The following is a 27,128-nucleotide window of genomic DNA, read 5'->3' on the forward strand; positions in this document are numbered from 1 at the left end:
CTCCCACTTCACTTCCTCTGTCTCAGTTTACCCTGATAACTCAGAGCCGGCGGCAGGTAACGTTACTGTCTGCCAGACCCAACAATTCACACCAGCGATGCTTTTCGGGACACGCTTTCAACACTTTATGCCATTCATTGTTGTCACCGTGTCCCAGCTGCTATCAGCCAGCTTTTGGAAGGATTCACTTTCACGAGTACCCAAAAAGAAGCCAGGATGCTGCTGCGTGTGCACTTTTAGGCATATACAAGAAGTACTGGAATTTAAGTTACCTGTAAACTCTATACTGAAGATGGAGGTTGCCTTTTGGACTGAAGGGTGAAGCCAGTGTGGAGGTAACTTAAACATGCAGCTAGCCAGACTGGATAGAGGTCGATGGAAAAATAAAAATGAGATCTGCGCCGAGTCACCGCAGACATGCATCTTCTGCACTTTACTCAAACAGAGAAAACTCCACACAAATAAAACCACCTTCAAAACCTGGGCTGTAGCTATAATCAGGACATCTGTCCAAGTCAGTGGGTAGATCCGCTGTGAACTTGACCTTTTTCTGAGTCAGTAAACCAGACTTGGAACAGGTGCACCAGCTGGCACATCGGGGAGAAACCAAGTCTCCTATCCACTTTTTGCTAGCACTCAAAATATGCACACCCACACCACAAACACTGATGTGTGCTGCTTTGAAATGAAACTACCCAATCTGGGAAAATATAGAATCTCACCGGTACAGCTGAGCACTAATGTTTTTTTCAGCTGCGGAGTGGAAATCTCTTTTGGGCCGGCTATTTGTAGATTTACTCTTCCTCCCTCCTCTAACTGCCTCCTCTGCCTCTTTCCCCAGCCGCTGTGAGTAATCGCACCTTCACATCCTGCAGGAACGGAGGCACAAACACTCACCTTAAAGCGGTTTAACACATCGGCACTGTAAAAAAACAGCCGAGCTAATCTGAGATAATGATGCTGTTTGGAACCATTGTGATATCAGAAATAACAAAGCACTATCACCTGTAAAGCTACTTTCGGGCCACTCAGTGAGACGCTGAGCCGCGCGAGGAAGGGAAGATCCGATCGTGGTTAAAATGCAGCAGAGCAGCCGCGCTCGCTGCCGTCAACCAAATCAAACGTTTACATCTCTCTTTATTTGCTGCATTGGCCTTTTGCTTTTCAGACTTAGAGGGACATAATAACATCTTAATCACTCTGACAGCCCACAAACTAGGAAGGCACCATAATGTCACCCTCCATTAACAAACACCTCCACATTTTCTACCAGAACATTAAACTACATGAGTGGGTTTCCAAGCAGTGGGCCAGGGACCAAAGGTGGGTCTCCAGAGGGCGAGAGTCTGTCACCGTTTGGCATGAATATATAATAGGGCTTTATTCAGCCTGACAGCTCTACTGTCTAATGGTACATTTGCAGCCCCTCTGTTCCATCAGAGTTTTCCTCCATTTTCACGCCTGATAAATGAGAAAGAGCAAAAGCCACATTTTAATGTTTCCCTCGGTTTCACAGGGAGCTTTTTGAACTTTTGTTGGAAATGCATATAAATGGACTTCATCTCATTTTTTGTACAGTAACTTTAAAGTATTTAACAAAGCAATGCAAATTGTCCTATTATGTCATAAACTACACCTGCATCATTAATCACATTTTTATCTTTTGGCATCCCAGAGTTAAAAGAACATGATCAGGCAACATTTAAATGTGTGCTTCACCAGCAGGGAGCAAAGCAAAAGCAAATCAAGCGCTCCCTAAATCAGCGTCTGACCATGTGCCTGCACACACCAATCACAGCTGCCTAACCCGACATGCAGCTTATAGTTTCCTGAATGTACTCTGGAAAAGTAAAACTACATCAAAAGACATATATACACTAAAATCAGGCACATCAGAAGACGAGAGGTCAGGAGGGTCGTCATATTCAAAGAGTCTGGTACAGTTTTGGCACAGTAATGCAACACAACTAACTTCTTTAACCACCTGGAAAAACACCACAAACTGCAGTCTGATGGAGGCCAAGACAAACAGTGCAATGCTTCCATCAACACCTCCCATAACAGTGAGTCTCTGCAGAGCAGCAGCGTATCCACCAGCCTCACAAATGCACACCAACACAGCACCGATGCATCTGGCCAAAGATGTGTCCAGTAAACACGGTGCTTAAAAAGAAGGTTCCAGGAAGTCCACATGCCGGACAAAAGACATGTTAGCCCCTCCTGCAATCATTTTGCTAAATACAGGGGCAAATACAGAAGGGTCCCACAGCTGTCAAGAACTTTGTTTCCAGGTTTATTCACATCCATCCTGCAAAGATGCTTCAGCCTGAGAGCAGCAGAGTGTCAAAGTGAAAGCAGGGACTTGATTTTTGTGTGTTCGGTTCAGTGAGTTATCAGGAACTAGATGGAACAACAGCCTGGTGCTTGTTTCCGTTCCTCCATGTCTTACACATTAAATTGGTGCAGTTTACTGAAACTATGATATATCCTATGATAGTGATGCTATCATAGGTGGTTGTAACATTGATTTGGTTGCATCTCATAACATAGTTTAAATACTTTTACCTGCACTGAAAACAGAAGTTATGAGGGCTCCAAATTACTGGACGAAAAAATCGAATTAAAAGTGCAAATTTTCAACTCACCCTGTTTCCTTTAAAAGGCCTCGAAATATTCTACAGTCACCAAACATGATGAACAGCAGCTGATATTTACAGATAACTCAGTAAATAGTGGAGAAAGTATGATTTCAGTTAGAGCTCCTGCATGTCTTAAACTGTCTCTCCAGCTGCGCCGCAGGTTTGTGTTTGGTGCCTCGTAACGTGCAGTAACTGTGACAAGCTTGACTGCAGATTTAATCGGGTAAACTGTAATCTGTAACTGATTACTTTGGGAAGTTACTATTTTGAGGCCCCCTAATCGGGCGTGAGTCAGCCTGGCACGTCTGCAATCAGAGGGGACGCTCGCAACACCTCTGATGCATTAGCAAATGTCCTGCTTCATTTTCATGCCTGTCAGCGCGGCTGCTGCGCTCCTGAAAACAAAAGCGCTCAGACAAATCACCGGGGAGCGCAAACAAAGAGCCTCTGAATTCGTTTTGGTCTCCTCTGCTCAGCTCTTATGCTAACATGCTGCTTCCTGAGGATGAATCTGAAGGAGGAAAGATTTTTATGTAAAATGCATCATTTTAGTCTGGAGCACAAAGCTGCGACAGAAAAGTGACTCGAACATCCAACTCCTGGGACACAAAGGGACTGAAAAGCACTGATGGACTCACTGGTATCAGATATTTTTTAGTGTTATGTAAGAGATTCTTTAGGAAAAGTTTTCCATTCTGAATGTGAACAACTTTTATAAATATGTACTCAGGAGGGACTGAAAAGATTGCATTAAAGACTTTCATGATCAGTCCGCAGTGTGAAAATATAGACGATACAATGCTGTAATTTCTTTAGTGTCATCTGATATGAATTTACAGTTGTGAGAGTTCATTACAAAGTTAAAAACTTCTCAGCGCACACTGTGAGTTTACCTGTAAGATAATAATATTTTATGTTTGCATGCAAAAAGCATCGAAAGATATACAATTATTTATATTCATTTTTTATGAATATAACAGCAGTGGGATTTCCAACATTAACGCACTGGGTTTGTACGACTCCATGAGGACTGTCACACCACTTTGCTTTTTAATTAATGTCTCGTGCCTTTTTAATGCCACAGTGCATGGGAGCGTGGCCAAGTGGTCACCGCTCAAGCCCAAAACTCGGCGACTCTGAGCTAAGACACCAGCGAGCCCAAGCTGTCAGAGAGTTTGGGAAAGCCATCCCTCTTCAGCAGGAAGTCTGGCGCCATGCAGCATGCAATATGTGTGTGTGTGTCTTGCTAGCCTGGTGCAAAGTCCATCTCAAATCTGCTTATGACCTTGTATCAACCCTGCCTGGAGACATACACACACACGCAGTGATGCCAGGAGCAGGATGTGATAGCAGGGGTGCCAGCCTGCCACGCCTCACGCTGCGTGTACTTGAAGAGGTGGATGCAGGAAGGACAGTTTCCTCTGTGAGTGCAGTGCCACAGGTGATGGAAGCTGTGGGATGATGTGTTTTCCAGTCTGTTTGGATCCACAGAACATGCGACACGAGGACACCTGTCATCTCCAACAGACCCTCTCCTTACACGCTCACCGAGGTCTTCCAGTGCTGGAGATTTCTACACTCCATATGACAAATAAAAGGAAAATTCACGATGCAGTTTATATAACTGTCCACCAACGAGTGTTAGGAGCTGGGTTCTGAACCTGGCACACCTGTTACTCATCAGCTGCATTCTTCAGAAGTCTTCTTTAGGAGCTACCTGACAGAAGACTAGTGTCGGAGTATTGGCGTTTTTGGAGAGTCTGAAATTCTGCCCCTGCCTGCTGGAGCCGTTGGATTATTTCTGGTGACTGTACGGAGTTTTGTTTCCTCCCCAGGATTTTGCCTCGACTGGTTTGTTTTCCGTCTGGAGGTTTTTGCATTAAACTGTACCAAGTAAGCGCTCCAACTCTCTGTAAAGTTTACTTTAAGCTTTTCTCGGTTATCGGGCAAGACCCTCCTAATTCTCGTCCCTCTCCTTTTTTAGATCGAGTGCACTACCTGTGTGTGTTTCCGTCACCTGCACGTCCTGGCTCCGCGTCCCCATTCATACACTGTTGTATATACTTTGTCCTTGTAAATACCCCCCCTCACTGTAAATAAACTGTCTTCACCGCAACTCTGCCTCCGTGTGTTCGGCTCCCCAGGTCCATCTGCATTTGCCATAACAACGAGTGGAAAACCATTCTTCATTCCCACCTCGGTGAGCTCGGAATATTTAACAAACAGATTTATTTACATATAAAAGAAAGAGAAACGCTTCTTAAGGTGACTGGATTTTATCCTCAGAGTTGCACTTTTAGTTCTGCTCACAGTGTCTATCGTGAGTTTACTCATACACAGATCAATCGTTTTGCAGAAATGGCTAAAAAGTAGAGAGAGAGACGGATAAATAAAAATCACAGAGCCTAAATTTAGTAAAGGAAGACACATTATAGAAGGCCAGTGTCTACACACTATACACACTTTGGAAGCACAAGCTTCCCTCACAACATTTTTAGAGGTAGGTCAAAGGTCAGCAAGTCCACGATGCAAATTATGAAATGCTTCCTGATATTGGAGTGCTAGCAGCCAAGGAAGCCTGCGAAGACAAATTTCTGCACAGGACAAAGTTAAAAATACACGGACGAAGTCAGCGTCACGAGCCAATCGCTGAACAATCCTTATTTAAGCAGCTAATAGGCCAAATCCACAAAACGCTGCTGACACAGTCCATTTCACCAAAGTCCTTCAAGTCACAACAAAACACACAAACACATTGTCTGTAATATTATATAGAAGTGCTCCTCCTGCTCTCCAATGACCTGCTAGTTTTTATACTACAGTTGAAGTACTTAATTACCGTACGTGCAATGATGTGAAAAAGAAAAGTAGCCCCGTGAAAAACTGAGTGCACCCCAGGAAGCAGTAGCCTGTAGCAGAGCTATTCTAGTCGTATATTTTCTAATTAGTTTTTATTTGATTTCATTTGAGCTTTTGTTTTTATTTCAGTGTAGTTTAAGTTTAGTTTTTATTAGTTTCAATGTTAGTTAAAAAACCCAATAAAAAGACCAAAACTATTGTATGGAGAGCAGATGTCACAGCACATCTAACACAACAAGAACAGAACTCTTGAAAGCAGTTGTTTCAATACACACATCCACCAACACCTCATCAGGCGAGCTGTAATAAACACACACACCCTCGCTGCTATGTTGAACTTCTTAATAAAAGCTAGCACTTTGCAGTAAGTATTATTGGTGCACATTAATTCGAAAACTTTGTTTTTTTTACTGTATAAAAAAAATCAATCGAATAAAACGTTTTGTTCCCCCGATTGCTACAAATTCAGAACACCATTTTCAAAGCTAGAGCCAACACATTTGTTGGGGAACAGCGGTGAGAGCATCAGCGAGCAGGTGAGGAGGCGTAAATCACACGACTTCCACCGTCTGCAGCAACACTGACACGAGAACAGTTTGTGTGTATCTCTAATTATCGTTTGTATTGCAGGATTATTTGCTGTGGAAATGAGAAACGATTCACTGATCACTAAAGAAACCTTCATTACAAAACACTGCTTATTAGCTTTTATACCCTAAATAACACTATTCCAGAGCAGTTTAGCGTCTACGCTCCGAGCTCATCACCTCAAATATGCAAACACGACACACAGAAATTGAGGAGTGATGAGTAAATATTCCCCAGAGTGGATGGTGGATAACATAATTCATAAATAAATCTAGTTTTTTAATTATGCAAAGCGATAATAAACATAAATGATAACATTATTCATCTTCAAAGTTAAACTGTTTGTCCTCCAAATGTTTATAACAACAGTTACTATCAAATGTTATCAAAGAATGAGAAGCTCGGGCATATAAATGCACTTTCCATTGATGCAATAATGATAATAATAAAAACACAGACAGTGTGCCAACAATCGCCTCGTCGCTATGGCAACGATGGGTGACTCACCATTGCAAACATATGACACTGCACTTATCGAAGCCTATAGATCCCACACAGACAGAGTGCGCGACTACATACAACACAAACGCACACGGACACTTGTGTCTCTGCGGACAACTCCGTCTCCCCGTCACACGCACACACACGCACACACACGCACACACACGCACACACACGCACACACACGCACACACACTGGAATGGCAGGAGCCGGTTTTCCAAGCAGACGCACAAATGTCGGACATGACTGTGGCTACTCACGGGTCACACGGGATGATGGATCCACTTGTTTTCTTCTCCTTCCTCAGTCTGTTTCTCTGACTCTACCGCTGGCGAGCAGCTAAACTAAACAGCGATCCAAACCGGCAGAGGAAAATCACAACCTGTCAAACCACTCACAACATTACTGTAGCAACACTACCTCTCTCCCTCTCCTCTCTCTCTTTCTCTGGCTGTTTATACGTCTGTGTTTGCACCTTATTCTTCCTCTCTCTCCTCCTCTGACCTGCTCCCCGTCTCCATCTTTCTCATCTCACCCCCCCCTCCCTCTCTGCCACCCACTCACCCACAGGCCGGTCTGCAGCACTCAGCTCTTCTCCACTTTTGCAAGAGAGAGCACAGAAAGAGAAAAATATATAGAGCTAGGTGTGTACTCTAAAAACAGCGATATACAGCACACTTGATGATAAAGACATTTGACAGCAGAGCTTATATCCTGAGGCTGTTGCCCACAGAGAGCCTTGAAGTGCGGTGTGATATTTGTGTGCGTCTGACAGTCAGAAATAAGAAGGGCAGACAGAGAAAATGACTGACAGAGAGTGGGACAGATACAGAGTTGAAGCACTGTATGTCATCTCCTGCCTCTGGGCAAAGAAATACCACCATGTTTCACCTTGTTTTCACTTGGATAATTGTTACTGTTCCCAGTCAAAGTTCAAGTCTGGCAGTGGAGCAAGGAAAGGTCCTGCATGCGGTATTGCATACTGTTTAAATCATGACTAAAGACCCACTTATTCAATCATGCTTCTAGTTAACATTTCACTTGTGATTTTACATTATGCACTTTTATGCTCATTTAACTGTTTGTTCTGTATCTGCTGCTTCTCCTCTCTGCTTTGGTCCTATTTCTATCATCTTCCTTTTATTCTCTATTTTACCTGTTAAGCACCTTGGTTTTAAGTGTGCTATAAAGTTTATTATTATTATGAAAATTTAAAAGCAGGTCAAAATCTGATAATTTGCAGGTGAGAAACAAGGTAAAGACCCTACAGTAGCAGAGGGAAACCCAAACAATCAGCTGGCCCCTGTGAGGCAGCACTGAGTGGAAAAGGAAAAACTCCCTTTAAACAGCAGAAGCAAAGTCAGGCAGGGAAAGAGAAAAGAAAAGGAGAGACACAACAGTGGTACATGTACCCACTGCCCACTGGGAGCAAAAAGAGGTGAGTGGAAAAGAACTGCTCAGTGCATCACAGGAACTCCTCCAGCAGCCCGAGTGTAAAGCAGCATAACTGAGGGAGGATTCAGGGTCACCTGGTCCAGCCCTAACTATATGCTTTATGAAAAAGGAAAGTTTGAAGCCTAATCTTGAAAGTAGAGATAGTGTCTGTCTCCTGAACCCAAACTTGGAGCTGTTTCCACAGAAGAGGGGCCTGAAAACTGAAGGCTCTGCCTCCCATTCTACTTTTAAATACTGTAGGAACAACAAGTAGGCCTGCAGAGCGAGAGCGAAGTGCTCTATGATAAAGGTAATATGTGGTTTTTCAGATAAGATGGGGCCTGATTATCTCAGGTTAACTAAATGCTTGTTAGCAACAAAACGTTCCTATTGTTACGTAAAGATTAATAAAGTAGACGTTTCTGCTCTGGCAGCATAACTGTGGTTCACCCTCACTGACGCTTTCTTCTTTAATCTGTTGTTACCTGCAGCACAATGACAACGTGCCCGCTGTCATTAACTACTCCACAACAACTGACAGTTTGATGAGCCACGTGCTCGGCTGTCTGCAGGGGAGACGACAGATCAGACGGGACATCGTCGTACACGGCACATCAAGTGCCCCGACTAAATCTGTGCCCATTACAAATCCACTAAAGCACTAAAGCCACCATCTCTTCATGCAAGACTGAACTTACAGAGTAACTGTGTATTAAAACAACTAGGACAGATACTAATGTTGTGGTATTCTTAAGAAAACCAACCCGGCCCCTTCCCAGCGTATCAAAGCCACAGACGTCTCACAGATACACTCGAGGTGTCCTTTGGCATCGCGGCTCTGACGCACCACGTTTTGGCTAAATGAGGCAAGTCTGTTACTGCCAGCTAGTCACATATGGACACTTGTAAAAGTCCATGTGGCATCACATGCACACACACTGAGTAAGTACACACTTCAGTGTGCAGGGTTAATTTTGTGAAGGGAATATTAAACCCAAGCCACAGCCTGAACTCTGACCGTGTCTCAACGATTTAACTGAACATCAAAGCGTGACGTTTTATTTTGAGGTGCTTCTAGCTTAACTTGGCTCTGTATCCACCGAGGACGAACCTCCGTTTGTGTTCGCACCTTCACCAAGTCTGCATCCATGCATGAATATAACCCATGGATGCAGACAGATATCTGGGTTAATGAAATACTTCCTTAAAAACATCAACATGAAGTCTCCCAATGTTTCTTACTTTTATATATATATTTGTTTACATGTGACAAGAACTGGGCCGTTTTGTGCATCGCTGCAGCGTTAAAGAACCCTCTGAAAAACTCTTGAATGTAGATCTCACTGATTTCAAAGGATAAGCAGTTCAAAGTTTGGCTGGTATTAAAATCTTGATGTAAATTTATCCATTAGGCTGATCCTTTGGGTCTGTGTAGTTTTAATAAATGACATGCTATTTCACTAAATCTCTTACATCTCCTTTGTCACTTTTCAGATCCAGTGAAAATTGAATGAGCAGCCTTTTTGTGAAAAGCTCTGTCTTCACTGCAGTCTTTGAATACGTTTACTTCACTGATAGGCTCATTTGGACTTTTTCATACAGCACGTCTAATATTTATTTCATTCTTATTTATATTTATTTTTATAAAGTGTTAACTGAGTTTGGTGTCATGATTCTGTACGAAAGGAAAATTTACACTTTTACATGAAGGTAAAAAATGTTCCTTAATCTTTGAATTCCAGTGCTTTCAGTCAGTTTCAGACCCATTTCCACAGGTACACAGCATCCAGCACCATGTCATGGTAAATGGCCTGTATTTATATAGCGCTTTACTAGTTCCTAAGGACCCCAAAGCTCTTTACATATCCAGTCATTCACCCATTCACACACTGGTGATGGCAGCTAAACTGTAGCCACAGCCACCCTGGGGCGCACTGACAGAGGCGAGGCTGCCGGACACTGGCGCCACCGGGCCCTCTGACCACCACCACCAGTAGGCAACGGGTGAAGTGTCTTGCCCAAGGACACAACGACCAAGGGTGTCCAAGCCGGGGCTCGAACTGGCAACCTTCCGATTACAAGGCAAACTCCCAACTCTTGAGCCACGATTACAGCGTCCTTACAATAATTTAGGGAAAGAACAGGTTAATCTGAAGAGCAGAGTCCTGTAATAAGACGCCACAACTGTTTGATGATCAGTTGTAAATGATGTTATTGCAAAGTGGAAGCATTTAAGAACCACAGCAACTGATCCACAAAGCACACTACAGCTGTGCTCAGAATCACTCTAATTATACTGATTCTATGTCATCACTTGTAGTGAAGAGTACTCATCACTGTGGGATTGTTATAGGAGTAAAGGACTACCTGTTGACTGCAGGTCCCAAAGGTACGAGAAGCTCGGCTCACAGCATGTTTGCTCTGATAAAGTAAAGTGGGACAGATTCTAAGTGTTTAAGGTTTGGTGCTGTCCTGTGAACCAAAGCTCTGAAATATACAGTTTCCTTATGCACTGAATATGTGAATAAGCCATGTTTTAGTTGCAAATGCTTATTAAATAAAATAATACACATTTTTTCAAATAATTCATGTTTTTTGTTTTTATTTTCTCCAGCTATTATTAATCTGTGGGACAGAAGTTATATTGTGAAATATACTGCTAGTACTTCTTGACCTTGCTCTCTGTCATTTATGGAAAATGCCAGTGATTGTTGATGCCAACAATTTATAACAATTTGCTTTTCAGCAAGTGTCTCATGGAGCAGTTTGTCAGCACAGCAGCATTATAAATTATGTTTAGCAAGGCCAAGAAAAAAGTGTTTCAGAAGAGGAAGGAGAGGAGAAGAAAGGTGGAGAAGTCGCCCACAAAGGCTGGAGACTTTGTTACCTACACAATGTGTGTGTGTGTGTGTGTGTGTGTGTGTGTGTGTGTGTGTGTGTGTGTGTGTGTGTGTGTGTGTGTGTGTGTGTGGTAATATCTTTGTGGGGACCAGAAACTTGAAGTTTACCATACTTATGGGGACCAAAATCCTCGTCCCCACAAGTTTGAAGGAATTTTTGAGACTTAAAATGTGGTTTTAGTGTCAGAGTTACAGTTGGGTTATGGTTGTGGTTAGGGTTAGGGTTAGGCATTCATTTTTGCTGGGTTCGCCTTTATTAGTCCCACACGTAGGAAATTAGTTTTGTTACAGCAGAAAGTGGACGTGCAAAGTTACATAGCAGAAATTAGAAAAACCCTGGAATAGGATAAGAATAAGATACTATACACAACTGTACACAATAGAATAAAATAAAATACTATCCATCCATCCATCCATTCGCTTCCGCTTATCCTTTTCAGGGTCGCGGGGGGCGCTGGAGCCTATCCCAGCTGTCATAGGGCGAGAGGCGGGGTACACCCTGGACAGGTCGCCAGTCTGTCGCAGGGCTAACACACAGGGACAAACAACCATTCACACCTAGTGGCAATTTGGATTATCCAATTAACCTATCCCCACAAGCTGCATGTCTTTGGGCGGTGGGAGGAAGCCAGAGTACCCGGAGGGAACCCACGCAAACATGGGGAGAACATGCAGACTCCTGATGGTGGAATTGAACTCAGGACCTTCTTGCTGTGCGGCAACAGTGCTGACCACCGTGCCACCGTGCTGCCCAAAATAAAATACTATATACAGTAAAATAAAAATAGAATACAAATACTATGTACAACTGAGTAAAATACAACATTGTCAGAAAAAGAGCAGCTTAGTGTCACTGCTGCTGCACATGTGTGGATGTGTTTTATGTTCCTACAAGATATGAATACATGTGTGTATACCAACTGCTATTCTCAATAAAAGCCAACACACACATTTAAATAACAATGTAAATATGAACTAATAACCTGAGCTGACATTAAAGGAGACCTATTACACTTGATCATACATGCACTGTTCTCATATCACGTATGTTTAACATGACCAAAGCCTCCAAAAATGAGGTCAGTAGCAGTGCAGGTACAGGCTGAACGCTGCTCTAAGCACTCGAGTGCAGACAGCTTTTTCACCACTTGGCTCTGCTTTATGTCAATGGGAGCAGATACACCCAGTAAGATCATCGTAGGCGTACAGAAGCCCCATGAGGGGCAGCCAATCAGAAGAAGGCTGGCTTATAAATGAGGTGTTCTTCAAAGGAAAGAAGCTAAAAGTTATTTTCAGACATGAACGATGCCAGAGGCTGTAAAAAAGCCCAGTATAAGACGAATACAGCATATTTTGAACAGTAAGTGAACAAAGCTACTCCAGGAGAGTCCAAAGATAAAAATATTGAGATGAAATGTAAAAACACCTTAGAGTCATCATTTAAGACCTTAAGATCTTAGCTTTGCAGTGTAACCAAACACCAATATGGACTCCTCTGGTGCTCCCAGCTGCCAGTATAGGCTTAAATATTCACTCAGTGTCTACCCAGTAACAATCATCACAGCCAAACACACACACACAGAAGTTACCATCATTTTGTGTCACACTACAAAGCTTTATCCTTAAACAGCTTTTTCCACTACACCAATTATCTCCCAGCATCACAGCGAAGGCAGTCCCCATTAAAGCACAGAATAAGCAATCAACAAAGAGCATCTTTCATTTCTTTTAATCATCAGTATCTGAGTGTGGGTTTAAGGCGTAGTGTATTTCCCTCCTTTGAACAGCACATGGCAAAGAGCATAGAAAACTATCTATTTTCTTTTGATTGATTTTCACTCATGTTTTTTAATGGGAGCTGTGAAGCGCTGAAGGATCTCAATTCTTTTCTTGTTTCAGTCATTCCTCCTCTGCAGTCTTACAGCCACCAATTAAACTTTTGGTCTTTCTTTCTCTTTGTGTTCGGTTTCTCCGGTTTCTCATTCTGTGACGATATTGTTTAAAGGCTTCGACAGAAGAGATGAGATTCAGTTAGTCTTTCTCCACGACTCTCTTAAATTATTTTTCCTCTAAGTTAAATCACGTGTCCGTTACTGCCTTCATGCGCTGCATCTTTCTCCCATTTTCCTCAGGATATTTGTTTCTCTTCGCCACCTATGCCTTTCATAATCTGATGAAATTATTTTATAGGATTTATTTTTTCTAAAAATCTCTCAAGATACATGAAGGAAACTCAATTTTTACAAAGCCTCAGACTTTATACAGTAACTATGTGCAGTATAGAAACTACTTTCAGCCACTCTTGGCAATTCAATTTTCCTCCTACAAAGGTAGGCCTGTAGATTTTTATTATCTGGATGCGTGCTCATGAGCTATAATGTGAAAGAACCAGCACATCAACAAAAACATTTTACAAATGGAGGAATAAATACACAGCTAACTTCATCTTTTTGACCGCCTGGATTGACTACAAGAAAGCCTATGACTCAGTGCTCTACACATGGACACTGGAGTGCTTGGCACTTGCCATTAATAAGGATCAGGAACTCAGTGGGACTTTTAAACACAACTGTGGAAGACAACCCTGGAGCCATGGCACCAAGCACCAGATCCACAGCGGACAGATCCCAAGTTGCAGACTGTGCATACATACCCTGGAGACTATCCAACACATGGGTAGTAGCAGGATGTAAGATTAAAGCTGGGACAGGATATAAAGTCCTGATGGGACAACCAGTACCAAAGCTCTTTGAGAACAACAGGGCTAAAGTCCTGCAGGACCTCGAATTCCAGACAGTCAAGCAGCTGCTGGCTAACCAACCTTAGTTGGAACAGAAGATATGACAGATGTGCCAATCCCAGCAGAGAGCAACATCAGGAAGGAGTGCAAGAAAACAGAGAGGTATTGGATGCTGAAGGAACAACTGGAGCAGATGTGGAAGGTAAAGTCCAGATCTTTAACCCTGAAACTGGGAAAGTTGCTCTGGCAGATTCCAGGCACAACATCGGGTCTCTGTCCACTATAGCAAAGTCCAGATACTACGCAGAACCATCAACCAGGCCACTTGAGGATCATCACATCCCACCCCTGCCCAGGGGGCAAATTTAAGCATACGCAGACATGTCCATGTTATTCCATGATTAAGGTTAAATGTGTGTTTAGCTGAGCTCTAAAAGGTTTTGTGCAGATTTGTAACATGTTTATTCTTGATTTTTAAAAATCTACAACATCTCTTCATGACAGGGCTTCATAAAAGGTAAACGAGTCTGTGAGTGTGCTGCAACCTCGAGTTTGTTTCACAGCGAGGTGATCATCTTTTACTGTCAGGTGACCCTCTGATTGAGCTTGTGTGGTAGAGCTGTGGGTGGGACTGCAGCACTTCTTCTCTGGGTTGTTGTTGATGTTTCTTTTTGTATGCTGTCACTTTCTTTTATTAAAAAATGAAAGAACTAGTTTCTCCACTCAGACATAAAATATAACATCTGCGAGTGTAAAATTGCGACATTTTAAGCTCAGGCGATCTCGCCAAAGGCTGAGTCACGTCTGCATGTTGATATAAAAACGTTAAACCACTTGACAGCCAGTAAACTTCACAAACTGGATGATGAACTTGAATGAATTTTCTTCTCGTCATGATGAATGCACGCTGCGCCTTGCAGCTATGAACACTCAGTGTGCGTCTGTCTTCTTTTGACTTTCTTCTGTTGCAGAAACAAAAATTTCATTTCAATGCAAAGCAGAAAGAAGTGGACAAGGACAGATTCCCCACCCACTGCCTGCCAGTCCTGTCGCTTCTTCTGGTTTTTTCTTGTTCCTCACACACACACACACACACACACGCACACACACACACACGTCTACACATTTCACAGCAAAGAAATGTGTCCCTCTGTGTTTATCCCTGTTTTCACATCCTTCCATCATTGTTTGGTTGTCACCACTCCCTCTCCTCCTTGTTCACAAATCAATTCTGCCCACACACACACACACACGCACACACACACAGATACAAATTTCAATCCTACATCAGGATGTAGGAGACAACAAGAAGGGAGAAGTCCACTCATCCTCCACATCTTCTCTGTCCTCTTCCAGCAAAAATAAATTAACTTTAAATTGGACTGGTCATGCAACAGCAGCATCTGTATAAAAAAAGCCCGAAGCAGACTGTATTTAACATCTGCAGGAAGCTCCTGAGGATGTTTTACCAGTCAGTGGTTGCTGGAGTACTTTTCTATGCTGTGGTGTGCTGGGGGAGCAGCACAGCAAAGAAGGACTCATCCAGGCTGGAGAAACTGATCAGGATGGCTAGCTCTGTGGTCGGCATGAAGCTGGACACTCTGGTGACAGTGGCAGAGAAAAGGACACTAAAGAAACTGCTGGACATTATGGACAATGCTGGGCATCCTCTGCACACGGCCATAAAAACCAGAGGAGTCTGTTCAGGTTGCTTCTCCCAAAGTCAAGAACTAACAGACTTAAAAACTCCTTTGTCCCACACACCATCAGACTGTTTAACTCCTCTCTGGAGGGGAGAGGGAGGGGAAACAGGAGGACAAAGGAGGGGGGAACAACTAAGCTGTAGTGCCCTTTTCACTGTGCAATATTTTTCTATATTCATCGGCGCAATAGACTCAAAATAGTTGAAATGTGCAATTCCCTGGTTATTCCTATTATCCTATTTATCGCTATTATACACTCTGTATTAATATATGTGTATATATGATATATTTCTATTTCTGCTTACATTGTTTTGCAACTTCTGTCGGTGCTGTGCTACTGGAAAAAGAATTTCCTGGAGGAACTCACCTGAGGGACTAATAAAGTTTAATCTAATCTAATCTCCAATTATATAATAATTAAGTAAAAAACATTATGCAACTGTATGCAAAGTATCTGTTGCATTAGAGGATACCAGGATATTTAGAATCCGATTGGTGTGACTTCTAATATCATCAAAAAGAGTGACCACGTGCTCCTTTATCTATTACAGTTTTTTCTGATTGCTTAAGCACATTTTTTGTAACTATTGGCTAATTTTGCAAAACTCTTCACACAAATAAGAAAACCTGTCACCCAATCATCAAAACATTGTAGTTCTCTTGCAAAAGCAAACACAGCTAGATTAACTCTTCACACCTTTGTAAAAATGGTGTTTCCGTATCAAACAGTACACACAAGCCATCATCTACTAAGCACACAATGCGCCAACTGCACACTGATGGTATGAATACAAAACACATCTGGCTTTTGCTTTCTCTGTGCACAAGGTAGGCTATGTCAGTTTGAGCTCATACTTCTGTCATAGATCCATAAGCATAGAGGGATCCAAACTTCAAGTACTGGTGTTTATTCAAACACATCAAAACAAACACAAGTGTTTATTTCCAAGTATAGGATTATTTGCAATCGCCATAATGACTATATGGGTTACTTGGTCTGCAGTGAACATGCTTCCTCTGCCCCAGCATCTGGTCATCTAGCAATTCTGTAAAGTAACAATTTCAGTATTTTTACATCAATGGTATTGGTGTGTTTCTCATTGGCATATGGCAGTGCTACAAATCTTTGTGCGAAGTGACTGTACTCACCGATTCTCATTTCAAGATGTCCTTATGGTACTTGCTACAGTGTAGCGGCTCGAGTTAGGCTGGACCCGTTGGCCAGCTACCCTCAGGGTCATTCCACGGTTGATTACATGGTCCACTATTGTAGCTCTGATGTCATCAGCAATTCTATTTCTTACTCTTCCTACCCTTCCTCTCCCCCCTCCTCATCTTCCTCTCCCCCCTCCTCGTCTTCCTCTTGCTCCTCCTTGTCCTTGTCGTCCTCTTCATCCTACTTCTTCACCTCCACGTCCTCTTCCTCGGCCTCCTCTACTTCTCACTCTTCCTGCTCCCTCCATTGTACTCCGCACACACAGCTTACCTGTATTATAGTGCTTGGGCTGATTGCAAAGTGAACTAATTATCTAAAGAAGTTTTCACATGTGAAAGTGTGCCAGACAGTTGGCAAATTAGTGTTAATGATAGCCATACATGTGTATACTTTTGCTAGGAGTGTGTTGGAAATTTGGTAATTGAGTGTTGTGCAGTGAATTGTGCCTAAAGTTTTGCAAAGTGTGTGTTACAAAATTGCAAACTGAGTGCAAAGCAGTTTTTGTGCTTTTAGCTTTGCAAACTCAGTGAGTGGTTTTGCTATAAGTCTGAATAGTTTTAGAGATTGTGCTACAGGAATCACAGTTAGTGTTTAAGCATTCAGAAAAAACTGTAAACCAATGTTTTACTGTTCTGCACAAAACTACCAGCAGAGGGCAGTCTCGAGCAGTGAGCTCAGTGAGCTGTGAAACAGCAACAAAGAGTGACTTGGGGGTACTTTGGGTTTAGTCCCAGTGATTAACGTAAGGCAGCCACCGTACTGTGCAAAAGTCTTGAGTCACCTCTCATTGACTTCATTGACTTCTAATTAGCTTCCGAGGAGCCAGAGTATCTTGAGCAACAGTTCTCCAGACCTCCTGGAGGTCTTTGGGCCTCGACGAAAGCAGTGATAACCAGATGTGACGATAACAGATGGATCTGAGAAACTGAGGAACACTGAAGTGACACGGTACCAGTTTACACAATGTCTTTTATCCTGTCTTCCTTCTCTCACCCCAACCGGTAGCAGCAGATGGCCCCGCCCCTCCCTGAGCCTGGTTCTGCCGGAGGTTTCTTCCTGTTAAAAGGGAGTTTTTCCTTCCCACTGTCGCCAAAGTGCTGCTCATAGGGGGTCATGTGATTGTTGGGTTTTTCTCTGTATCTATGAAGCGCCTTGAGGCGACTTTTGTTGTGATTTGGCGCTATATAAATAAAATTGAATTGAATTGAACCACATCCAATTCACACAGAAATCTGACACTCAAAATAAAGAAAGCAGCCAAAGATCACATCAGGGCAAAGAATTTAAATGTGACTTTGTGTGACCCTGTAGCACCGTAACTTCTTTCCTCATGTAAACACTGACACTTTTTGCTTGTTTAATTACTGGTTATTGTGTTTCCATGTTTCTTGATTCTCAGAGCATCCAATAATCTGCCACTCTGATATGCATTTAGTACCACACAGCACTGAAGCCAACCCAGTATTTCTCTTCACTCTGCTGCAATCTTCCATTTCTCCTTTGTCAGTTGTTATCTCTTATTCAGTCTCACATGCTTTCTCCTTTTCCCTTCTCCCCTCCGAGCCCTCGCTTTCTTTCTCATATTTTTTATTTATTCAGTCTCTAACACACTGTCTTAGGGTTCGTCTTTCACACACACACTTTCGCCACCAATGTGTAAACTGCCTGTGGCTGTGTGCAAAGGGCAATTGGAGAGATACACTAGAGAGAGAGAGAGGGCACAGGAGATGGTGTGTGTTCACAGAGGGGTGTGTGTGTGTGTGTGTGTGTGTGTGTGTGTGTGTGTGTGTGTGTGTGTGTGTGTGTGTGTGTGTCTTGGCCTCCCTGCTCTGCTGCATTTGTCACCTCTACAGACTGCAGACCCACCAAATGTCCACTTACTGAGACTTCAGCATGTCGATGTTTCTGCATTTATTCATGCGTGCAGTGATGACAGCCACGTCTGAGCATCTTTATGTGTGTGTGTGTGGATGTGAGAGAGGGAAAAAAACAAGTATACACACAAATATGTGAACTGGGAGTCACACAGGTTTCTATGACTCACTGCCAATTATTATATTTTTGTACAAGCTCTAGAAAAACGTTAAATTAATATGAAAATGCTTAAAGTGGGCTCTGACATCAGTGTGTCAGCATTTTGCTTCCAGGCAGCATTTTGGCAAATTTGCACATTCCCCGGGCGTCACATAACGCCGTTCTGGCAGACGCCACCTGTGTTTCACCGTTAAGTGCAAGGTGTCTATCGGTGTCGGTGCGTCCGCAGCGATTCTGGCTGCTGAGAGATAACAGCTTTGCAGAGCTGCACAGTCTGCTTTAGGAGGTAGGAGGGAGCTTAGCAGACAGGAGACCCTGGATCGCAGCCCGTTTGTGTTTTGCACTTGGATTTTTTTCCACTGTGATGGTCTGGTTGCTCTTCTTACTTCTCTTTATTCCTCTCTACTGCAGAAGGTGGGTGATGCACACCATCAGGACAACGGGAAGCACCTGGTTTAGTTTTTTCTCTATTAAACTGCGGCTCCGATGTTCTGGAGCGCAGCACTTATCCACTCACACATCCTCACTACTGATGATACAGACTTCCTCACGTCATGGTTGTCTTTGCGTCATGTTTTTGCATTGGTTCATGAGATAACTCACTGTTATAACAACAATAACCATTAACAGGAAAAGTGCTGCTAGTTAATAATGAATAGGATTTTACAGCATCTTCAAATTTTTTATTTCCTCTTTCAACATTTGTCCTGCAATAAAACATATCTGAGGTCCATCAAAGGTCCAACATGTAAGGGGGATACTTGTTCCTTATACCCAGCTCTAAATCATTGTTTTGGTGTAATTTGGTTTCCATGGACCACATTTTGCCTTGACTCAAGTCAAATGTGTATGCTTCAGCTCAGCCACACGTCCAAATATTAGGTGTGTTGTGGCCTTTAGGGCAGCGGTCCCCAACCCCCGGGCCTCGGACCGGTACCGGTCCGTGAGTCGTTTGGTACCGGGCCGCGAGAGTTGAGGCTCAGGTGTGAAATGTCTGGTTTTCAGGGTTTTTATCGGTTTTCAGCGTTATTTTGTTATCGTTTTTATTGTTAACTCGGTTTTCCTGGGTCTTTTCACGTGTGTTATGAATAAATCTTATTTTTTTCGGTACCGGTACTAGTTTTATTTTGTTATATTTATCCGCGACACCTTAAAGGCCGGTCCGTGAAAATATTGTCGGACATAAACCAATCCGTGGCGCAAAAAAGGTTGGAGACTGCTGACTTAGGGCACATCTGAGTTTGCAGAGCAGCCATCTAAAGTCCAGATCGTCTGTTCCACACAACACTCGTCAGTGCCCTAACTGAGGGAACGGTGCCAAAAGTCGCCCAGATTATGGCCCAACTGTGCCCGCTGTCTGCATGTAGAGCACACTCTTTTCTGCAAGTCATGTTTTTTGGCATTTACATTATAATAGTAATTTCAATTTAACTTATGGTGGCAATTTTTTAAGTATGGAAAATTTGATTGTTATCCCATGAAATACCAAAAATCTTTCCCTTCTAACAAACCAGAGAATTGCTCCGCAGTGCGCTGATGCTCAGCACCAGCTTCATCGTTTTAGACCTCGGCATGCCTCTCTCTGTCTCCTCTCCACGTCCTTTTCTGTTTACGGGCTTATTATTTCTTATCTGCATGTGTGCTTATCTATAAGCAGACAGTGTTGCAACAAAGACAGTCATTCTCTCTAATCTACTCCTATATCTCTCCATCCGTCCACAACGCACGAGCATTCCTTGTTGCTGGATTTTCATCTGCTTTAAGAGGACATTCACTTTGTCAGTGACAAAACACTCGCTAATGTCAGATCTGTCAGGATGGAAATAGAAAATCTGTCACGCAGAACCCGACAATGACAATTTTGTCTTTCATCTCTTCAACTCTGGCAGGGAGCAAAGACAAAAGTCTGTTAAACCAGAATAAAAGCACAGAGCGACGGGGCTGGCAGGACACGAGGAAGATGAGTGATGAAAATAACCATCGGAACAGAGACAGGAGACGGAGCACAGCGACAGTTTTAGATTACAACCAGGCCTAATGCACGGATTACTTTCCCCTCTGTCCGTTTAGGGACAGATGGATTTCCGATCACATATTGCGACAGGAAGTGGCGAGAAGACAGATGGCCTAAAAGTACGAAAAAAGGCTACGAACTGATGGCTGGACAGAGAGGGTGGAGTGAGTGAAAAATCTGATTGGCTGACAGTGATGCAGATATGAGTGACAGCGAGCTCACAGTTACTGCTTGCAGCCTTTGCACTTTTGTACAGAAAGCCTTCACTGTGCTTTCAGAGCCAGGCACATCTCAGGAACATCGCACCTTAAAAATACATGAATCTGTGGGCAGCACAGGCCGAGGCTGGACACAAGTCAGTGTTCCCATTCAGAGGTCTTTGGTGCAATTCAGAAATCTGATTGGTTGAGAATATTTTTATTTTAATACAGGTCAAAATCAGTATCCTCCATTTCTCTGTTCTCACACAGCTGTGCAATAAGAAGTAGTAATTATTATTTGTTATCCTCAGATGAACATGTTTTATTTATTTTATTGTGCATTATTTTTGCTATTGATCCCAGCAGCGGGAGTTTCTTTTTTCACAGCTGGTCCACTGAATTCATCCAGAAAATATTCACTTTCACCGATTTACACAGAGAAAAGATCTGAGTTGGAGATTTTGTGTGAACTGGGATGAACCCACGTTACAAAACCAGCTAAAGTAAAGTTAACCTGAGTCTCTCATTTATTTAGTTGGTTATAAACCCACAAAACAAGAAAAACTGTACTAGGTGTGGGAAAAATGAAGAGCAGATGTTTTTAAGATTTGCAGCTGTGCAGCGTTCTGATTGGTTGATCAGCTACTTGTATTTCTTTCTTCAAAACAGAGATTTATCAAGCACCAATTGCTGCTGAAGGCCTCCCCACACCGTAGGCTGGGTTAGTTTTAGTTAACCTCCAAGAATAGTTCTTCACGAAAACAAAAACAACTGCAGCACTTTCAGATTCTGGGACAGCTTCAGAATACATGTGATAATAATGATGTTTGCCGAGATTAAGCAGCGACTGGATTCTTTCTAAAGATGTCGGGCTTTGGGGGACTCGGTCTGTTGCATTCCCTTTGTTCCTGACAACAAAGCGGCACGATGCACACGGATGCTCCGCGCTGCTTACCACATAGAGCTGCTTCCACAGTAAGGCCCATTCCTGCAGTGTTGACGTGACCTCGGTGACAATGGGGTCTTCAAGAGGCACCACAGTCTCATGTGGCCTGCAATAGAAAACAGACACACACACATTTAATTCACAGCTGCTGGGTTTGGACAAGCATCAGATGTCCATAACTGAAGCAGATTTAAGGACACACAGAGCAGCACGTCCACAGTACAAAGCCTTTAAATGTGAAATTGTTAACACGCGTAAAAGTAAGAGAGACAATAAAAGCTTGGTCTGCTTTGTCACCAGAGGAACTTGGCGACTGTGTGGAGTTACGTGTGTCAGGTTTCTACACTAATGAATTAAAGTGAACTGACAGTTCAGTGAAGCAGAAATCCAAACACTAATCTTGTGTTTGGATTTCTGATAAGAGATAAGATAAGAGAATCCACTTATACTGCCTGTACCAACAAAGCACACTTCATGCACAGGTGGAAACACAAAGCACGAGCTAACATATGAAATAAGGTAAACTGTCAAAGTCAAAGCCAGCTTTATTATCAAAAACAGGTGTACAGATCATGCACATTGATAAATCTGACAGTCGTCAGCATAACAGTGGAAGGATATCACATGCCTTCTAAGGATGGTTCCCACGGGCTGTAAATATAATGAAAAAAGCAGAGGCCCTAAAATTGAGCCCTGTGGGACCCCAAACTGAAGAGGAGCAGAAAAGGACAATCCTCCTATGCATTGTCCTCCCATGCATAGGAGGACAACGCGCCTTCACCTCACCTCCCAGCAGCAAAGTGCAGCAGCATTTTGAAGCATGGATTACTGTTTCCAAATGTGGCCTGGATAAAATGGGTCTTACTTTTGCCAAGCGCCTTATACAGCACAGCTCAGTCTTTCTATCTGACATTCACTCAGGAGAAACTCGGGTTCAGTGTTTGGCCTCTTTGCAGTCCGGAGCAGCCGGGGATCGAACCACCGACCTTCCATCAGTAGATGACCTGCTCTACCTCCTGCTCACGTCTTCAGGTGGAACAAAGAAAAGCAGCTGAAGACAAAGACCTCGTTTCACCTAAGCACTTGTACATAGTTTTGAGCATCAGGGATTTCTTCACTAGAACTGAAAGCTGCGTCTCCAGCCTGCAGTCAAGAGCATTAAAGCAACACACACACTTTTGTTCTTCTTCTCATCCCACGCTACCTTTCTGCTCGCCCCTCCCTCACTCAGGGAAGCACTTCTTTCCTTCTTACCCCTCTGCTCACGTACCCCCCTTCCCTCCGTCGCATACAGTAACTGATTAATTAATAAAAGCCAGTGTGCCAGATTAGCTGATCTCCCAGCTGAGCCGTAGCTGGCGGCCGCCTGGTGATTTCACACACATTAGTTACACTTGTATCACAGACGCGTCTCCTCCTCTTCGCCTCTGTTCTACTTTTCACTCAGCCTAATCGCTCCCTCCTCCCGCTTCCCTGCCTCGTGTTCCTCCTCCTCTCTTTTCTGGCACATCTCCATCATCCATTTGCACATTCTACTCTTCCTCCTCTTCACAGCTTCCTCTTCCTCTTCTGTATTGCCTTTCCTGTTATTCCCCCTTTTCTGCTTTCTCTCCTGCATTTCTTCCCTCTTTGTGCTCTGTCTCCCTCTGCACCCACATCCCCACAGTCTTTGGTTTCTGTCTCCTAGCCTGACCTCTGTCTGTGTTTCTGTTGTTTGCAAATCTTTATCCATATCCTCTCTCACCGTGCCCCACAACTAGTCTCCATCTGGTTATCTCTGCCCCGAGTCATCGCTGCCCCGAGCTGCCACAGTGTTTCTCCGTCAGTCTCAAGCCACTTATATTTTCATCTGCTGCCTCATAACAGCCTCTCTTTATTATTATTCTCTGTTATTCTCCATGCAGTTCATTCTTAAAAACACTCGCTGCCTCTGTTTTGAAACTTTTGAGAGAAGAAGAGATTTTTGGGGGAAATTCTTTTTGTCTTTCATCCTTTGGTTATATTCATACCCCACAGCTGTGTTTAAAACTTTACAGCGATTTAATATTCTGTATTCTCTGGGCTGCTTTAAACGACTCCAATCCAGCCTCTTATTTCTTAGTTTTTGTGCATTACAGAAAACATTTTCAATGATGCTTCCAGTGTACTGCATGACACATTAGCATGGCAAAGTGCGTCTCACTAAAAGATCGCAGGCTGTCAGAAGAGGCGTAGCAGCATCAATGCCGGAGCCCCTCGTGGTTGTATCCTTAGTCCATTTCTCAACACCCTCTGCATAAATGACTGTATCAGCACTTCAGCAGCACTCCATCTCTCACTTTACGCAGTGGTGCACTTACAGTCTGTGACAGCTGAATGTCACTGGCACATCGAGCGCACACTGCTCCCATCTGAATCCACCTCCAATGAAGCAGTTTGACAGCTCCCGGCAGCTCGGACGTAGATAATAAACACGGCTTTAGCCAGCCTACTGTTTACACCTGCTGGCAGCAAACACAGCATCACATAAGAGCTGCTGGCCCCCGCCTTCTATCGCTGGTGCATCAAACCCCACCACATCCTGTAATCTAACACATCCTGATGTTTTTACCCTGCTAACTGCGTCCAGCAAAAACAGGTTCGATGGAGCTTTTTCTGCTCCTGACCTCTCGGACCTCAACAACAGAGCCACTAAGTGCACTTTTAGCACTTACCGTAGTCCATAACACTCACCACCTCAGACCACAGCTGAACTTGGCTTTGGACCGGGCGTGTGTTTATATACGTTTTCTGTCACAGCAGCTGAAAAACCCTGCTGAGCCGTGTAATTCATAAATGATCAGTTTTTAAAGGTCGTGATTGGCCGACCAGTGATGGAGGAGATGCAGAGACTAACACCACCAGGGTCAAACGGCTGATAGAGACAAATACCCCAATGACTTTGGAGCGATGAGCCGATGTAAGTCAGACTGGGATTGTTTTTCTTGCAGTACTCTGTTAACTGTTAACTGGTTTCCTTAAATGTGCATCTTAAGTTATAGCTTCTGGTTTCATGGATATCATGTGTGAGAGTGGAAGGACACCAGTGCACTAGGTGACAGTATGGACACAAAAGTCTGAGTCTTTCTTAATTTTAGTTAAACAGAAAAGTCAGGTGAGTCAGATGCTCTGAGCTCAGAAATCAAACCCGAGCATGTCGACACGCTCCGCCGTTATCTCTGCGGTTATTAGGGTCACACTGCACTAAATGAAGGACATTCAGCAGGAATTAAGCCTCGTGGCTGAGAGCAGCAGGACTGATCAGGATCAAGTTTTTACTGAGGCCAAAGATCCAAGGAGCAGGATGACTCCTGTACTCAGAGCAGGCGCCCCCTGCTGGCCATTAAAACGGAATAGCTGGCACATCCTGACCAGAGCACTGCTGTCCAACCTCCGTCATCCGCTCTGTTTTCTCCTACCTGCCTGCAGCCCTGAGTGTTTGAGCTGCTGCTCTTTCGTCATTTCCGCTTTCCCACCCTGTCAAACTCAATTCTGTCGTCTTTGATCCAATAGTCTTTTTGCCTGTTTTCTGAGAGCCGGTTAGTCTCTCTGTTCCCTGTGCTTTAAATCTCACTGCTATTCTGTTATTCTGCATTTCAGACTCTCATTCATGCAACTCACCTCCTCCACATCTCCACCTTACCTGGATGCCTCAGCTGAGCCTCCATCTGTGGTGTGTTTCACCATGACTACCAGCTTCTAGTCTCCAGGGATGTTGTCATGCTTCCTGCCATTAAACTGCTTTGATTTGGTGCGTCATCCGACTCAGTCTGTGTACTTGAGCTGTATTAAGCTCTATTTACTGAACTCCCAGCAGACAGCGAACTGAAGCGCTCACACGATCCAGCAAATGTGTGATTCTGTCTCGTAGTTTGTGATTTGTCCCGTTTGCTGTTTGTGGTCTCTCGTGTTATCCTCTCCCCTCACAGAGCTCGGTTCTGCTGGAAGCTTTTTCACCTAGAAAGGGAGTTCTCCCCCCCCACTATCACCAAATGGGTTTTTCCATATAAGCCTGTAGGCTCATTACCTAAACATATAAAGAGCCTCGTGGCTGTTCTTGTGAACTGGCAGTATTTAAATGAAACTAATTTGAATCTTGATGGCTTAATCAGTTATTAGATGATGACACTTTGAACCCAACAAACCGCTCTCACTGTTGATGGTCTCTTAGGTTTTACATTAGCTCAAGTCACCCTGAAATGCGAACACGGAAAAGATGAGAAGTTCTTTTGTGCTTCATAAAATTTATTTAATGCTCCACAATCTTTGCAGCACGAATCCAAACTGGTATAAAAGCTTTTCTTTGCATTTTCAAAAAGACTGCATTCATGGGAAAATGTGACATTATTAAGTTAGGATAATGAGTAAATTGTCCCTTAAATGATACGTGATAAGCTACAGTAAATCCAGCCTGGTGCTTAAGCAGCTCAGACAAAGTTAGAACGAGGGATTTGGTTTTAGCGTCTTATTTTCGTTTATTTGGTGCTTTGAATTGTTAAGAAACAGCTTCAAAATCAAAAAGTTAGAAAATGGACCGAGGCAGGATGACAGAAGAGTGGGAAAGGAAAAAGAAATGATTGGCTCTGATAAGAAATGATAAAAGCGTACACGTGCAGACACGGAGCACTTTTCTCTCTTTTTTAAACACATGTGCTCTTTTCCATCTGTGGATCACAAACATGAAGCTGGCGTCAAAGATGAAAACCATCAAGCTCCGTATGCTGACATTAACTTGGGGTTAAATGCAGGGCGGCCGTCATTTCACCGCACCGATCGCTGAGCTGAGGGTCACCGTGCAAACAGCGCAACACTGCTTCTAAAAATACGTCCACACTGTTCACGGCGCCCCGAGGTTACACGCAGCACTGCATGTAACATTAACTATTCATTTAGATGTGAACTGCACATACTGCCATTTATTCACAACGTCACAATGCACTGCACATTTTTAAAATTTGTCTTTTGTAACCGACTCATTATTTATGAGTTCATAAGCATGTTTTGTCATTTGTGCAGCTTTAGTCTGTGTCCACACAGAGCAGAGTGGGTCCACACAGTGCAGAGTGGGTCCACACAGTGCAGAGTGGGTCCACACAGTGCAGAGTGGGTCCACACAGAGCAGAGTGGGTCCACGTGCGACCACATGCACCTACAACCAATGAGGTCCAGCTAACAGGCAGGTGTGAAGGAAATCTGCAGAAACCCTCCAAGCAGGAAGATTCAAACTCAAAGATAGCAGCACTGATCTCTGGAGCACCATGCTGCTGCTGCCAAATACAAAACTTGTGCAATGTATGAAATTATTTTCTTTTAATCATAAAAGTAATAAGAAACT

The 27,128-nt window shown here is 43.4% G+C and overlaps 1 protein-coding gene across 1 annotated transcript in view; it reads right to left on the reverse strand.

Moving 5' to 3' along the window:
* The window catches only part of LOC146710377 (dedicator of cytokinesis protein 3-like), a 234,835-nt gene that overhangs the window by 79,520 nt on the left and 128,187 nt on the right, over positions 1 to 27,128 (reverse strand). Inside the window, exon 5 of the mRNA XM_085457761.1 lies at positions 21,785 to 21,881. Coding sequence (XP_085313887.1) covers positions 21,785 to 21,881 — 97 coding nt within the window. The remainder of the gene's footprint in view (positions 1 to 21,784; positions 21,882 to 27,128) is intronic.

Source organism: Copadichromis virginalis, linkage group LG5, assembly GCF_057382275.1.
Source record: "Copadichromis virginalis isolate Kocher_CV1m ecotype Utaka linkage group LG5, C_Virginalis_male_GT1.1, whole genome shotgun sequence".
NCBI lineage: Eukaryota > Metazoa > Chordata > Actinopteri > Cichliformes > Cichlidae > Copadichromis > Copadichromis virginalis.